Here is a 17,257-nt window from a genome sequence, read left to right as displayed (position 1 = left end):
GGTCTCAATGTGGTGCTGGATGAGGTTCGTACGACCCAGTAGAGGGGAAAACACGTCTACAAACTCCTGTTGCAACTTGGCAACCTCTGCGAGTTGACACGGTGAGAGGTGGTCTCTGCAAGTGACCAGGGTAAAATGATTGTATTTTGTATTCACCTCCGGCCCGAGCTCCACCCTCTCCGGAACTACTGTAGCCAACGTCAAAGGAACCGCCTCCCTCCACAATTTCAGAAGGTTGAGGTGATATATTTGATGTGCGCCCCCTCTATAGGTTCGCTTAACCTCATAATCAAGATCCCCCACTCGTTGTGTGACCTCAAAGGTTCCTTGCCACTTGGTGAGTAATTTGGAGCTCGTAATACGAGTATCTTATCTCCCGGTGCAAATTCCCGCAGCCGAGTTCCCCTGTCATACAGTTGGCGCTGTCGTTCTTGAACTTGGAGCAAATTCTCCTGTGTTACGTTGCACCAAGGTGTGGCGTTTTGCTCTAAGATCAAGGATGTATTGAATTTCATTTTTACTTGTTGAAGGTCCCTCCTCCCAAGCTTCGCGTATGACATCAAGCACGTCGTGCCGCCCATACAGCAGCTCGAATTGAGAAAACCCTGTGGAGGCTTGCGGGACCTCTCGTAATGCAAATAAGAGGGGATCGAGCCATTTGTCCCAATTTCTAGCATCCTTGTGCACAAACTTACGAATCATGTTCTTTTCGTTTTATTAAATCGCTCCACCAGGCCATCTGTTTGTGGATGGTAAACGCTGGTGTGGATTGATATAATGCCCGATAATTTGTAAAGTTCGCAAAGTGTCCGTGACAAAATGTTGTGCCCTGATCGGTGAGGATTTCTTTCACAAATCCCAACGATAATCCACTGTGACTGATGATTAAGGGAATTTGGCCTGTATGTTATCTCATATATATAGCTCTGTGAAACAGGAAGTCATGGCTGAACAATTTCATGTTCCTAGTTACCCAGGTGCACTAAAACATTTAAAATATACTTCAAAATTATTTTACTCATAAGAATTTCTAGGGGTGCCAATAATTATGGTCAACATGTTTTGGAGAAAAATATTTATTTAATTATGAAATATTTCCCTATTTCAGTTGTTTTACTTCAATTAATGGTTAGATTTTTGTGAATTTTTTAATGAAAGATCAAAAGGATAAACAATGCAGATTTCGTTTTCACAGCCGCCTTTGCTCATATTTATCAAGGGTGTCAATATATTTGGCCACCACTGTACATTATGTGCGGTCTTGCGTTGCTCTGGCGGTTACAGACCTTGGGCCACAAGGGGGGTGAAAGAGTTTATTAGGCCCCATGAGACCGGATGTGGTGGAGTCAACATGTTGACAGTTGAGGAGTGTGCTTTTGTATTTGCTAAAAAGATGACAGAAAAATATATTTGTATAATCTCTCTCCTCATAACCGCCATGAAAGAAAATACCCTGTAGCGCCCCTTCCGGCAACGCTAAGAATACAGCACGTGGCCTACTTGCGTTAGGTTATGAATTGCGCTCTGACACATTTCACAACAACGACCCGTAAAATCGAGCTAGCGTAGCAATATGCGTCTGTGTTCACATACTTATATAGAGAATGTTTGGACCTTAAAGCATTACATAGACCAGTATTAGTCTGACTGAGACTAAGACTAACAATTATATTACTTACTAAACTTTACTAAGTCTTTACTTCCACTAATTGACAAAAACATTTTAAAAAAACTATTACTTTTCTGAGTAATTACTTATAGGTTTGTGAAAATTACATTTGCTCACACATGTAGTAAGAAATAGACATAAGTGATATTATGATTTTAATGCGTACATCTGAATACTTAATACAAATAAAAAAAATAAAAACACCACAACCACACTCCAGACCAGTAGTTGGCGGGAAAGTGCCATTAGTTGTTTTGCAAACCGCCAATAAACACAAGAATAACTCACTGTGTGAGCGACCAGTCCGGTACATGTTTAATGTGTTTTACATCATTTGAGAGATTTATATTTATATTAAATATGTATATTTAAATAGGTGACGTCACTGAAGACAAAGCTGATGGAGAGAGACGACAGGTTACAGGTTAAACATTAATGTCACCCGTAAAGTTGAGATTGTAAGCTTTTAAATGATGTGATAAGATGGACGGTACAGATGTGATTGTGTTGTGTTTGTCAGACACCAGTGAAGACTGAAGTGAAGCTCCTTAAGGAGATAAAAAAAGAGGAACACAGTGATGAGGATGGTGATTTATTTCCTCCAGGTATGTTTCTTAAAAAAATAAATAAAAAGCTCTATGTCTTGAACCCTTAGGCCTAGTGACCTAACCATAGTCTCTTTTAAAGGGTCATAATTCACAAAAACATTTTTTTTTAGATGATAACAGATATGTACAGATTGCACATAACTGTAAACCGGGTTGGGGAGTAACGGAATAAATGTAACGGGATTACATATTTAATATATATATTTATATTTGTTTTCTCTAGTAAGACCTTTGATATTAGAGCAAAACGTCTTGCTCTTAATAATAAATGTTTTAATGTTTTTCTGTAAAAATATCTCAAATGTCTTTATCTTGTTTTTGCAGCAACACTGCATAAGATATTTAGGCTTTTTAAAGAGAATGTATTTGTGTATTTTGTCTAAATATACTGGCAGTACATGTTATATTGTAGACAAAACAAGTAAAAAAACTACTAGTGCTGGAGAAGTAATCCAAAGTATTTAGATTACATTACTGAAGATAAGTAATCTAATGGAATATGTTACAAATTATATTTTACAGCATGTATTCTGTAATCTGTTGTGGAATACATTTGAAAGGTAACCCTCCCAACCATGATTGAAATCAATATTAGCACTCATTATGTTTATTGTTAAGTGTAAGTTATTTTTAAATTTTATTGAGCCATTTCCTTCTTCCGATCTAAAATACGAAAGTTGAAGTAACGTCACAAAAACGAAGTTAATGCGTAAACTAGGAGTTATGATTGATATGACACATGTATGTCAGTAGATTCTGAGCATTTATTCACATTATTTATGATTGACAGCTTGTTCAAAAACAGAAGACAGTGATGAAAACTGAAAACTCATGAAAAGTCATGTCAGCTTTCTAGGGTTGGGTATTGTTTGGGAGTTTTACGATACCAGTGCCAAATCGATACTTTTAAAACGGTACCGTTGCCTTTTAAAACGGTGCTGGTAATTGAAATGATACTTTAATTTCTATCAAAGAAATTATAAAAAAGAGCCACAAAACGACGGTGGATGACATTAAAGAATGGCTTTTTTATTGAAAAAAAATATATATATTTAAAATTAACAATATATTAAAAGTTTAAAGTACACTTAAATATATAAATATAAATAAGTAAATACAAAACACAACAAATTTACATAACAAATTCACAATAAAACCTAAGCCAACCCAACTACAATAATGTAACACTAAATAACAGTTACAGTACGTAGTCGGTATTCTTGGTATGCTACAAACCAGCTTCAAATTTCAGCAATTCCTTTGCAGAAATATGATCATATTTGCCTTCTCTGGCAAAATGCGACACCTCTCCTGACTTATTGTCATAATCAATGGTCTCCACATTGCTAGGGTTGGTCTGTCTGGTGCCGGGGCTTTGAAGTTTATCCCGTGTGTCCTCAAATGTTTCATTAGGTTTGACGTGTTTCCCCCTTTACACGCAATTGTTGTAAAACATATGTTGCACGTCGCGGTGTCGGAATCCTTTCTTGCAAAATTCAGCCACACTTTAGAACGTTTAGCTTTAGGCATTTTAATTTAAGCACGTTTAATGTAGCTAGCTGCTGCTTTCATGTGCTCCTCGAATTATCTCATTTCCCGAGTTGTGCTTTTAAGTCAGAATGTGAAAACAACATGGACACTAACATTACTACAAAGATGTGTTGGATTTGTATTATCAGAGCTTTATATTATGAAGTAATTTTGTCCCAGATTTATTACTGCACCAGTACATTACCTGAAACCACTAAATATTGCTTAACCTGACTTATCAGTGTTACTGCTAATAAATAACTTTTCGAATTAATCTACGTCAATCTACATGGACAGCAACTAACCGTTATAACCTAATACCATATTTCAAATTACATGTTAGCAAAAAATGCATATGCAATATGTGATTTTGCCCCATTAATCAAAAGTTTCTTGCAATCAACCAATCACTGTTGTCTGCCGTGTTCGACTTGTTCGACCTAGTGCTGGGCGATATGGCCAAAATTGTTATCACGATAATCTTTTTCATATTGTTCGATATCGATATTTATCACATTTACACATTGCACTTTTTTTTATTTCAAAGTTGACGGAAGAAAAGAAGAACAATTTATTCTAAACAGTCAAAATAGTCTCTACAAAACTGCACAGGGGGTCCAGAGACGGCCAAAGCAGTGGGGTCTGCGGGATCTTTTACCAATTTTACCGTTTATCAATTGAAAATGAATGTTAAAAGATCATCTGTTTGTTCTGAAGCAAAGTGACAGCAGTCCATAATTTGTAGGAATATTTTTACATTAAAATGAAATATTTTTTTATATTTCTTTAGATTAAGATACCCAAGTATGGGGCATAGAAGCCCTTATGACTGTGGAATGATGCAGGATGTGGGTTCAGGGGAGTCCCGAGAGAAAATTTAGAAAACGTTTTTTTTTTTTTAAATGTAAAAAACATTTGTATATTTTCATTAAAGTGAGAGACTAGTCTACAACTAGTAATTTTAGTCTTTCCTTATCCATTCCAGACATCTAATTAATTTTCACAAAATTAGAACAGAAGTCGATTTGTTTATTGGATTTGTTTATTATTAAAGGCCCGTAACATGCTGATTAATAAAGATACATTTAGAAGGGAACAACGTTATGGTCTAAAAGGTGCTTTGAAACCACGTTAACTTATGCAGTGTTTTATGTCTACACACATGCAGGGAAAAGGGGTGACGCGTGTAGAGCGGGACAGGGCAGAAATGATGCATGTTTGGTGCTAGAGAACAATATTCAAGATTACAGCGCAGAAAGATCTCAGCTGTTGACCACATCAATGTTGTTCTGTCGCGCTCTTCACTAGAGACGATGAGAGGATGCAACCGTTGTCATGAAGTCTTGCGGTGCGGATGGAATCAATCCGGTGTCTGATGTAGCCTAATCATTAGCAAGGCAGTTAGCATTAGCAAGTTCATCCAGTCTGACCCTACGTTACCACTGGTGTGTTGTGAGCAAAACTGAGAGCGTTTTCAATTAATTCCTATGAAAGCCAAGCGTCACGCTCGCAAGGTGGATCGTAGGATTGGCAGCGGTGCGGAGAAAGCTCTCTCCTAGCGCTGTGAGCACCTTTGAGCAGATTTTATCCACCCCAGTGGAAACGCAGCCTGAGAAAGCCAGAAATCAAATCAGAACACAGTCTACAAATCAAACGACAGCTCGGGCACCGAAAATCTGCATCCTGATTCGGTCCGGTACATACCGGTCATACAGGTACGGTTTCGGTACCCAACCCTACAGCTCTCGTATTTGTTTCCCTCACATTGGGCGAAAGTTCGCAGGGTTTACGCCTACATGGTTTACCGGCATTATGTCGTCATGACTAGGGAGTTGAAATACTCAATTACTTACAGAGACACGGTTAGTAGGCAATTATATCAGACTTGAGTCATGTTAATGTACATAATGCTGAAGTATTGTGGGATGTATTTAATAGGGGTGTGCAAAACGACCAGTTTTCATAATTGATTAGTTGGTCTGTTGTTTGAACGACTAGTCGACTAGTTAGTGGTAAAAATATATAATTGTGGTCACGTGACCCCGATCAGCCATGTTTCAAAGGGATATATGGATGCTAAGCGCAGCATTTCAACATGGTAACTAACGGTTATGCAACTAATAAATGCTGAATAATGATAATGTCTTATTGTAGCAAACTATCATTGTAAGGCTTCAATACAGAGTGGGACAAAACCGTTTATGTGCATCTTGAACGCACAGTGATGCGCTTCAATGGAAACCGATAGCTTGGGAGTGTCATGGCGACTTGCTGTGCAGTGCACACTCAAAAGCACAGAACCGCAGTATAACACGGGTGCACATCTAGTTCATGACCTCAAGAAGTTTCAACCTATTTTACTGCACCTATTAATTTAAGCAGTTTCAGACAGAATCAGCAAAAGACTATAATCTCTTCAAAGCACCTCAGATATGGGACCATTACTCACAGCAGAGGATTAAACGTCCTACAGTGATCATCTTGTAATGCTTTGTTGATGAGGCGCTTTGCTGTAACAGCGGCGGTGCATAAATGGACTAAACGTAAAGCATTAAAGAGAGAAAAGTTCTTCCAGAGGGTTTTATTGCACAGACTATTATTCACGTTTAAGCACAGCAAACTTTAATCATGCAAAAACTCTTTCTGAGAAGTTGCGTCTCTCAATTAATTTGAGAATTGCATCTCCCATTAAAACCACCACCACTAAAAATATGAATGTTGTTAGTCGACCCCACTAATCGATTAGTCAGATGTTGGACAACTAGTCGATTAGTCAACCTCCATGGCACATCTCTAGTATTTAATGTTTTGTGTAATTGACCCGTTTTCATTGTATGTGCCTTACTGCATTTACTTTAGAAAAAGAGGGATGACTCTTAATCATTTTCTGTGGTAACAAACTTTATGCCACAAATGCTGTCAATAGTTTAACTTGTATTAAACCCGAAACACTCCTTGTAAGAATAAAGATCTATAAATTAGGGATGTGCCACTGTGGTCAACTAGTCATCCAACAACTGACTAATCGATTGGTGGGGTCGACTTCAAACATTATTATGAATATTTTTGTTCAAACCTCCACAGAGTCTCTGACTTCTGTCTGTAACGCTGGAGGACAGCAGATGCTGCAGACACCAGCGGAGGTTGAAGTGAAGCTGGAGGAGATAAAAGAAGAAAACACAGCAGAGGACCAACAGAGTGATGAAGATTATGATGATTTCTTTCCTCCAGGTATGTTTCTTCCTTTAATGTTTTACGGTGTCACGTCAATCGACTGTCATGTTAGGATCTCTTGCAAGAATTATGGTTTTTGCCATTTGAAGTCACACTAAAAGTTCCCTGCTGCATTTATTGTCATTTCGAAGCCCTCAGTTGTCTTTTTAGAAGGTATGTCACCAGTCGAAACAGTCCTGTAGTTGAATGGATTAAAGTTAAAGTCTGCTGTAACTCTTTCTCTTTTCTTTTAATTAAGGACTTAAAGGGATAGTTCACCCAAAATGAAAATTCTGTCATTTATTCACCCTCATTTATTCACCTTTTTTTTTAACCATGGAACACAAAAAGAGATGTTGAGTACTGTTAGAGATGGGACGATAGGGTTATCTCTTGATTCGGTATGAGGTTCAGGATTTTATATAATCTGGATTCAATATAATAACACTTAAATGAAACAATATAACAGAAAATAGTTTATTTTCTGAAAAAGTGTTTGAGCAAAATGCTCATTATAATTTCTCATCAAAATAAAGTTCTTTAAGACACAATATAAATGCTCGAAGTTTAAATACTAGTAGTTGCTCTTATATCTTTCTTTAAGAAAAGATCACAAACAAATAAACTTTCTAAAATAGTGGTCTACATTCTGGCTGATCAGGTGCAGAACAAGCAAATTAACTGAACCTGTCCTGAAAGAAATATGTGAAATTGTATATTTATAGTTTATTGTCATTATTATAATAAAAATTTAACTTTGTTAAAATAAAGCAATTCTACATTATTTTAATTAATATTTGAGCATGAAATTTTATATATAATAATGATAAGAACTTTCAGTTTTTGAAATAATGTGCACAATTTACATGTAATAACATTGAGTTTATATTCATTGGACTAGAGTTGGGTAAAAATATCGATTTTCAGATGAATTGTAATCTTGAATTGAGAGTAAAAGTCAAAAAAATCACTTGCATAAACGCATACACCATCAAAATGTCTGTGATTAGCCACTCGGTGTTCTGCAAAATACATAATTTCAGAATTAAGAAATTCAACAGTCACAAAATTGCATTTGTCCAAGACACAGTTTGTGAAAAATGACATTATAATTTTTGAACATGTTGAGTCATTATTTCCTAATAGGTAGAAAAGAACAAACAAATTCACTTAGACATTTTTATTTTTTATTTTTTTATTTGACCTTTATTTAACCAGGATAATCTCTCTGAGATTAGAAATCTCTTTCACAGGAGTGTCCTGGCCAAGAATGGACAGCAGTTACAGTCACAAAATTACAAATCAACAACAAATATAACATTTCAACACTTAAAAACAATTGCACATCATTGAGTCTTCTTCAATGGACCGAATAATAGTTTTGAAATGTTCCATAGGCACCAGAGTTTGTAATTTCAATTTTGTTTGGAGTCGATTCCATTCAAATGGAGCTGCATACATAAAAGCCCTTTTTCCCATTTCAGTTCTTACAGGTGGAACAGAAAGGGTAAAACAATTTTCAGACCGGAGGGAATATTTCAAAATACTTTTCTTATGAATTAGGCAATCTAGATATGAAGGCAACAACCCCAGAATAGCCTTATAAATAAATAAGTAATAGTGCATTTTCCTTATAATAGACAGAGAGGGCCAGGCTACTCTGTTATACAAAATACAACGATGAGTTAAAGGTTTACAATCTGAAATAAATCTCAAAGGGCTATGATTGACGGCATCCAAAGAGGAGAGAAGATGAGAAGAAGCAAATTGATACACCACATCACCGTAATCAAGTACAGGCAAAAAAGTAGCAGAAACTAACCTCTTTCTTACATTAAATGAAAAACAAAACTTGTTTCTAAAATAAAACCCAAGCTTTATTTTTTATTTTTTATTTAGTTGAGTTATGTGAGAGTCAAAAGATAAAGTATCATCAATAATGATGCCAAGATATTTATACTCTTTTACTAACTCAATCACATTACCTTGTAAAGTCTGGATAGGAATAATATTGTCTACCACCTTTTTCGAATTTGAAAATAACATAATTTTGGTTTTGTCAACATTCAGAGCAAGTTTTAGTGTATGAAGCCATGATTGAATGACATCAAAAGCCACTTGAAGCTTAAGCAAGGCTTGCCGTTTAGAAGGAGCACCACAATACATAACAGTGTCATCTGCATAAAAATGGAAGTTAGTATCTTGAATATCATAATCCAGACTGTTTATGTAGATCGTATAAAAGAGGCCCCAACACAGATCCTTGAGGGACACCTTTTGCAATCTCCAGTAGTCGTGAATTTTTACCTTCAGCCTTAAAAACCACATTGAGTTCTATCACTTAGATAATTTTTAAACCAGAAAATAACATGATTTGATAAACCAACACTCTCTAGTCTATGCAGCAACATTTCATGATCAACTGTGTCGAAAGCCTTTGATAAATCAATAAAAAGGGAAGCGCAATAATCTCCTTTATCCATTGTTCCCACAATGTCATTTAAAACTTTTAAAGCCGCTGTTGTGGTACTATGTTTTTTTACGAAACCCTGATTGATTATCAGATAGAACTTTGTTTACATTCAAATAATGGGTCAACTGGTCACTAATAAAACTTTCTAAAATTTTTGATAGGACACAAAGCTTTGAAATTGGCCGATAATTATCTAGTATGGTGGGATCTCCCCCTTTTAATAATGGAACAACAAAAGCTGATTTCCAAATATCCGGAATAACACCAGTATCTAGTGAAAGATTAAAAATATAAGTTAAAGGCGTCGAAATAATATCAACATACAATTTCTCTTCAAATAAATATATCAATAAAATAAACATAGCCATCAAAAGATTTAAATTTTTGCTGTACAGCACCGGAGATGGCAGACCATGTTGTACTTAGATAACTTTAAAAAAAGAAAAATATTCAAGATGTGATTGTAAATTGGTGAAGTATTCAGCAGCGAGATCCTTTCACTGCATGTTGAGAGTAACAGTTGTTCTCTGTAACGTGTGCCCAAAGTATAAATAATGGAATATTTGTCTCATTTAAAACCCTTTTGGTTCTCTACAGTTAGTTGTTGATAAAAAAAACAACAAAAAATAATCATTTAATTTGAATCACGCATGGCACAAATGAGATGATGCCATTTGATTCCTTGAGATCTTCAGACACTCTTCACAGAAATGCCTGTTTTTGTTAAAGAGGCATTAATGGTTTTAGCATGTGTTCAACAATTGTAAATATGTGTAAATAGAAAAAATTATGCAATTAAACAATAAACATGTAACAAAAATGAAAAATCTGAGTTATAATATCTTATTTGTTTGAATACATTGATTTGTTCATTTTTTAAAAAGCCAAAAACTTGAACAAAAAGATGAAAAACTAATCAAATATAATTAGTAATATTTATATTTTTATAATGTACCTAATAAGAAGGTGCCCTGTAAACTTAAAATTGTAAAATTTTGAAGTTAAATCACACCCCGTTATCTCACATTTGCACGTGATTTGGACAAGAGTGGCCAGAAGATTAAATTTGGACATTTATTTAAATGTTTCCTCAAGCATATGGCTGAACCCCAAATTATGTATTGATAAGTCCCCTTTCTGCTGGTCAGAGTGGATTGTGAGGGGGGTTGCTACACTCGGTGACCTATATGAGAGTAGTGTGTTGAGATCTTTAGAGAATTTGGGACATCATTTTGGGATTCCCAGATCGTTTTATAGGTATTTACAGCTGTGCCATCTGCTCTGTACTGTTTTTGGGAGTGGCACACACCCCCCTAAAGTGGCAGATGCTTTGGGAATGGTGATTACTGCTTTTGGGAAAGGTCATGAGGCATCAGTGTATTACTCCCTGTTAATTCAGAGTCTTTTGGGCGATGGGGCAGTTATACATTTAGGGGACAAATTTATAAAAATTGCATTCTGACTAGCATGATGATTGGCAGACAAATTATTTTAAGGGGTTGGAAGTCAGACAGAGCGCCACCATTTCCGGAGTGCTGTGTGGAGATGGGGAGGGTGGCGGCTTTTGAGGAGATGACAGATAGAACATACTTCACTTATCATCTTCTCTTCATCAAAATAGTAATAATTGCTGTTCTCACACTTTTTCCAGATCAATGTTAGTCTCAGCATCAGACGGCACGCCCACAGACCGCCCACAGTCTGTCTGATGCACATAGCACTCAAAATTGGAAAAACGCATTATTGATCAACTCTGATTCTCACCACCTCTGGACGTTGTGCCCACACAAACACATTGTGTGTTTATGCAACTCATTTAAAATGCCAAATCCTAATCTATTCTATTTTGTATATTCACCCTTATAGATTTAATATGAATCTGTACCGGTTATGAGTTTGTAATTGATGTTTGTCTTCTTTACCTCATTAGTGCTGTTTATAATGTCTTTTGAAATGTCTGACTTGTGTAGCACTTTAGAGTTTAACGTTTTCTGTAGAATTTAAACTGGTCATATGCAGTTTAAGCAATATTGAGTGTTTCGCTCTGTGCTATCCTATCTCTGGAGCATGCTGGTGTGTGTACATTGATGCAAACTCATGAGAGGTGAAAAAGTCAAAGCAGGTGTTCCAGGTGTGTTTTCAGTTGATTTGTTTGTTGCATTTAAAGCTTTTTTAATTGTTAAAAGTACCCATTTCAAATGATTTTAGTAAATAAATGTGGAACATTTTATCAAACCAATTGGGGAAATTAGCTTTAAAAAAGGTGACTTCAGCTAAAAGGTGAGTATTTGCATTCCTGTGATGAAACCATGCTTCATTCGCCCCTCGCAGATGTGCACGTCTGATATGAGTGGAATATTTAGTGCTTACAAAGAATGTTAGATGAATACAATTACATTTGTTTCGGCAGTAGCCGAATTCACAGAATTTTCAATGCAGGAAAAACACTGAAAATGTCACCTGCCAAAGTTACTAGTAAGTGTAACTGAGTTACCCGCCACTGCTGTAAATGTCAAGCCCTGCTGACAATAATCATTAAATGCAATTATCAGGCATAATAAATAAAAACTGTTTGCATAGCAAAATCACAAATTAATACTTTTCATTTGTTGTATTCTGCCATTAAAAAGGGTTCAATTTGATTTCTTTGCACATTTTTCCCTCTTGAATTGATTTGTCAATTTACTGTGCTCTTTGTAGAGCTGATGAAGGGGATAAAGGAACGTCGAGAGCTGAATAAGCTGAATGAAGAGGAGGAGAAACATCAGTATCAGAAACATCATGATTTCAGAACTGGAGAAAAGTCTTTGAGTGGCTCAAAGACTAATTTCTCACCAAAAAAGCATCAAGGAACAGCCAAAAGTCCTATCACCTGCTCTCAGTGTGGAAAGAGTTTCATGCGTAAAAGCAAGCTGATCATGCACATGAGAGTTCATACTGGAGAGAGACCTTACACGTGCCATGAGTGTGGGAAAAGTTTTCTTTATAAAGAACAGCTTTATGTTCACATGAAAATTCACACAGGAGAGAGACCTTACACATGCCATCAGTGTGGGAAAAGTTTTGCATTTGCTTGTCAACTGAAAAATCACATCCGCTGTCACTCTGGAGAAAGACCATTTAAATGTGATAAGTGTGGTAAAACATTTGTTGTGGCACATTATCTGAAAAATCATCTGAAAATACACACAAATAAGAAGCTTTACAAGTGTACTTTTTGTGGAAAGAGTTATTCGCACCTGTCCTATTTTAAAATGCACCAGAATATTCATACCGGTGTGAGGGCTCATGTGTGCTTTGAATGTGGAAAGACCTTTATGACAGCCGGCACTTTGAAAAAGCATCAAATAATCCATACTGGAGAGAAACCTTACAAGTGCTCATACTGTAGAAAGAGTTTTGCTCTGTCACAAAACCTGAAAAAACACGAGAGAATACATACTGGACAGAGATCATACCACTGCTCCTCATGTGGGAAATGTTTCAGCACAATAAGTAATCTACGTAGACATGTAAAATATAATTGTAGTCACAGTGAGCAAAATTATCTTCAGGTCCAAGAAGATCAAGTAAATAGTTGGAAATTCAGATAAACACAAAGATGGTATTTCTCTCAATAGAGCAGCATCATCTAAGTGTTTTTCCTTTGTCATCTCTTCGCCCCGGACTACACTTCCCATTATCCCCTGCTCTGTTCACTTCCAGCTGTTCCCTATTGTTCTCATCTGTGTTCCATTCCCTCAGTTTGTATATAATGCCCTTATTTCTGTTCAGTCCTTGTCAGTTTTGTATGTGTTTTGACCTCCCATTCGTGACCCGTTCCCATTGTTCCCATTGTTCACGTTTTCTCTATTCCTGTATTTTTCCCATTGTGGATGGTTCTTTTGTTCCTGCGTTTACCCCGTTAATTTGTACTTTGTTTATTTTATACTAAAGTATTTATAATTTTAAGCCTGTATTTAGATCCTGCTCCTGTGACCTCCCTCCTTGTAACAGACCAACTGACCTACTGATATGGATCTAGCAGCACCCTTCATTCGGCTGAGCCGAGCTAACTTTCCCATCCCAGAATATTCCCGTCTTTTTTGTGTCCTGGCCAAATGCACAGACATTTCCGGCTCAACCCAGAATTCCATGTTCTCAATCGGACTCATTGCATACCAGTGGAGGGAGTTGCCGGCTACCAGAGATTACACATAGGAGGAATATGTTGAGCTGGTGTTAGAGACATTCGCTTCAGCGGATCTTCCTCAATCTATCCTGTTTTGATTTCCGAGTCTTTGCCATGCCTCAGCCTGCTCCATGCCATGGCACAGCCACGCCTGAGCCTGCTCCATGCCATGGCACAGCAACTCCTCAGCTTGCTCCATGTCATAGCAACACCTCAGCCTGCTCCAATCCATGTCTCAATCAGGTCTGGGTTAATTCTACGCCATGACATAACCTTGCCTTTTGCGACTCCTTGCTTGAAGCCTTTGTCTCCAAGTTGAATTATCCTCCACTGATGTCTGTGCGTAGGGTCACGGAGACACTTCCTCACAGCTTGTCAGTACTCTTTCCTGCCACAGCCAACAAGCCAATGCCCACACCTGCCACGGACAATGAGCCAACGCCCAAGCATGCCACAGCCATCGGCCACACTTGCCATGGCCAACTAGCTGGAAGCTTTGTCCATCCTAGAGCCAATGAGCTGGAAGCTTTTTCCGTGCCAGAGCCAGCGTTGTCAGCCTCGGCCATCCCAGAGCCGGCGCTGCCGGCCTCGTCCGTCCCAGAGACTGCGCTGCCAGCCTCGTCCGTCCCAGAGCCTGAGCTGCCAACTTTGGCCTACCGGAGGAGGAGAAAGGCTTCCATTTCCAAGTCTCTGCCAATGTTCACGACCACAGAGGTCGTTCCTGAGTCTATGCCATGCCTACGATCACATAGGACATTCCAGAGACTATGCCCATGTTCACAACCACAGAGGTCGTTCCAGAGTCTCAGACCATACACACAACCACGGAGGTCGCTCCCGAGACTGTCCATGCCCACGACCATAGAGGTCGCTCCTGAGACTCTGCTCATGTTCACGACCACTGAGGTAATTTCCCAGTCATTCTGGACTCTTAAACTCGAGCCTGCCACAGCTCCGCCTTCTACTGATTTCTACCCCTTGCCTCCCATGGCTCCACCTTCCACGGCTCCACCCCTCGAGCCTCCTACGGCTCTGCCTTCTACGGCTTTGCCTCTCGAGCCTGCCTCGGCTCCGCCTTCTATGGCTTCACCCCTCGAGCCTGCCACGGCTTCGCCCCCCGAGCCTACTACAGCTCCGCCTTCCACGGCTCCATCCTCAGATTCTTCCATGGCTTCAGTGTCTAGTCTGTGGTGCCCCTGATCTGCTCAGGTTTTCTGAGTCTCCTGGCCATCTGCATGATCTGCTCTGGTCATCTGAGTCTGCTGGCCGTCTGCCTGATATGCTCTGGTCTCCTGGCCATCCGCCTGATCTGCTCTGGTCTCCTTGGTCTCCTGGCTGTCCGCCTGACCTGCTCTGGTCTCCTTGGTCTCTCGGCCGACCACCCAATCTGCTCTGGTCTCCCTGGTCTCATGGCTTTCCGTTTGATCCGCTCTGGTCTCCGGCTCCATCTTTGCCCTGCCTCCCTGTCTTTGCCCTGTTCCTCTCATCCACTTGCATCTTGTGCCCCCTTGAACTGCCTGTTTCCCCTTTTTACAATGTATTTTTATTTATTTTTTGGGAGCATCTAGAAGCTTCTTCTTTGAGGGGGGCTATGTTACGATTCACTGTTGTCTGCCCTGTGTTTTGCCTCTTGTCATCTGTTCCCCCTGTACTACACCTCCAATAATCCCCTGCTCCGTTCACATCCAGCTGTTCCCTATTGTTCTCACATGTGTTCCATTCCCTCATTAGTCTGTTTGTATATAATGCCTTTATTTCTGTTCAGTCCTTGTCAGTTTTTGTATGTATTTTTACCTCCCATTCGTGACCCATTCCCATTGTTCATGTTTTGTCTGTTCCTGTATTTTTCCCATTGTGGATGTTTCTTTTGTTCCTGTTTTACCCTGTTCATTTGTACTTTATTTTATTAAATACTTTTAAGCCTGTATTTATATCCTGCTCCTGTGAACTCCCTCCGTATAACACTGAGTATAACAAAGAACATTTAAGGAAGGTTTTTGCAGGAAAAGGAAAAGTTTTCTGCACTTCTGACAAATGTTTTTTTTTTTTTTAAATGTCATGAATAGTTTTAGCGACCCTGTTTTTTTTTATTTACTTTAGTTATGGAATATTCTTATGAGGCATCACTTATAATCAGTTATTAAATCTTATTCATATATCAACATTACTGTACTCATTTGTATATACATATTATCAATGTTTAATTTTTGTTTCATCAGATCAGAGGACATTTACTCCTAAAGTAAGATCTTTGTTCCTATGCGCACTTGCAAACTGTTGTCTGGCTTTTTTATGGTGGTTTTGGACAGTGGCTTCTTCCTTGCTGAGCAGCCTTTCATGTTATATTGATTTAGGACTCGTTTTACAGTGGATATACATACTTGTCTACCTGTTTCCTCCAGCATCTTCGCAAGGTCCTTTGCTGTTTTTCTGGGATTGATTTGCACTTTTCGCACCAAACTATGTTCATCAGTAGGAGGCGCCTCCTTCCTGAGCGGTATGATGGCTGGGTGGTCCCATGGTGTTTATACTTGCGTACTATTGTTTGTACAGATGAACACGGTACCTTCAGGCATTTGGAAATTGCTACCAAGGATGAACCAGAATTGTGGAAGTCCACAATTGTTTTTCTGAGATCTTGATTAATTTAATATGAATTTACCATGATGTTAAGCAAAGAGGCACCGAGTTTGAAGGTAGGCCTTAAAATACATCCATAGGTACAGCTCCAATTCAGTACACCTCCTATCAGAAGTTAATTTTCTTAAGGCTTGACATATTTTTCTGGAATTTTCCAAGCTGCTTAAAGGCACAGTTAACTTGGTGTATGTAAACTTCTGACCCACTGGAATTGTGATATAGTCCATTAAAAGTGAAACAATCTGTCTGTTAACAATTGTTGGAATAATTACTTGTGTCATGCAAAAAGTAGATGTCCAAAAAATGACTTGCCAAAGCTATAGTTTGCTAATATTAAATCTGTGGAGTGGTTAAAACAATGAGTTTTATTTACTTCAACCTAAGTGTATGTAAACTTCTGACTTCAACTGTAACTAATACAGCATATTGCACTGTTTTGTAAGTGTGGGTCCCAGGTAAACACAATTTCTTCTTTTGGTCCTGTGCTGAGAAAGTACAAGGGTTCATATGCAATTTGATCAGTTTTCGCAAGTAGATCTAAAAATTACATAAGATGTACAAATATTTGAATGACTATTAGATAATTACATTATTTGTTTCTGTGGTTATTTCTAAATCAACTTTCTTGCCTGTAATTGTCTGTTGTCACTATTAAAGGTGTACTCCGTAAACTTCTTAAAACATTAATTGTTATTTTTTAATATATGTAGGAAGTCATGACCACTCACATTAAAACGAAGACTCCAGTCATATCAGTAACCATATAAAAGCTGTTTTATTCTACACGGAGAGGGTCCGCATAGGGGGGCGGCCATGTTTGAAGCACATGACCAGCCAAATACTTCTCACTTAATCTCAGTAAACATCTTATTATTTGACTTTCACTCATTTATTAAAAATAATCATGGCTGCACTGTGAATACCAAATTTCTACCATGACATCTGAAACTGAA

At 38.1% G+C, this 17,257-nt stretch overlaps 1 protein-coding gene across 1 annotated transcript; it reads left to right on the top strand.

The window, feature by feature from the left end:
* Positions 1-1,936: 1,936 nt before the first annotated feature.
* LOC127618603 (gastrula zinc finger protein XlCGF52.1-like) lies at positions 1,937-13,086 on the top strand. Its single transcript, XM_052091170.1, has 5 exons — positions 1,937-1,960; positions 2,046-2,093; positions 2,190-2,274; positions 6,892-7,038; positions 12,194-13,086. The coding sequence occupies exons 2-5, from the start codon at positions 2,070-2,072 to the stop codon at positions 13,084-13,086; spliced, it is 1,149 nt and encodes a 382-aa protein (XP_051947130.1). The 5' UTR covers positions 1,937-1,960; positions 2,046-2,069.
* Positions 13,087-17,257: the final 4,171 nt, after the last annotated feature.

The sequence above is a fragment of the Xyrauchen texanus genome, chromosome 25 (genome assembly GCF_025860055.1).
Source record: "Xyrauchen texanus isolate HMW12.3.18 chromosome 25, RBS_HiC_50CHRs, whole genome shotgun sequence".
Classification (NCBI taxonomy): Eukaryota; Metazoa; Chordata; class Actinopteri; order Cypriniformes; family Catostomidae; genus Xyrauchen; species Xyrauchen texanus.
This window is presented reverse-complemented; position numbering and strand designations above follow the sequence as displayed.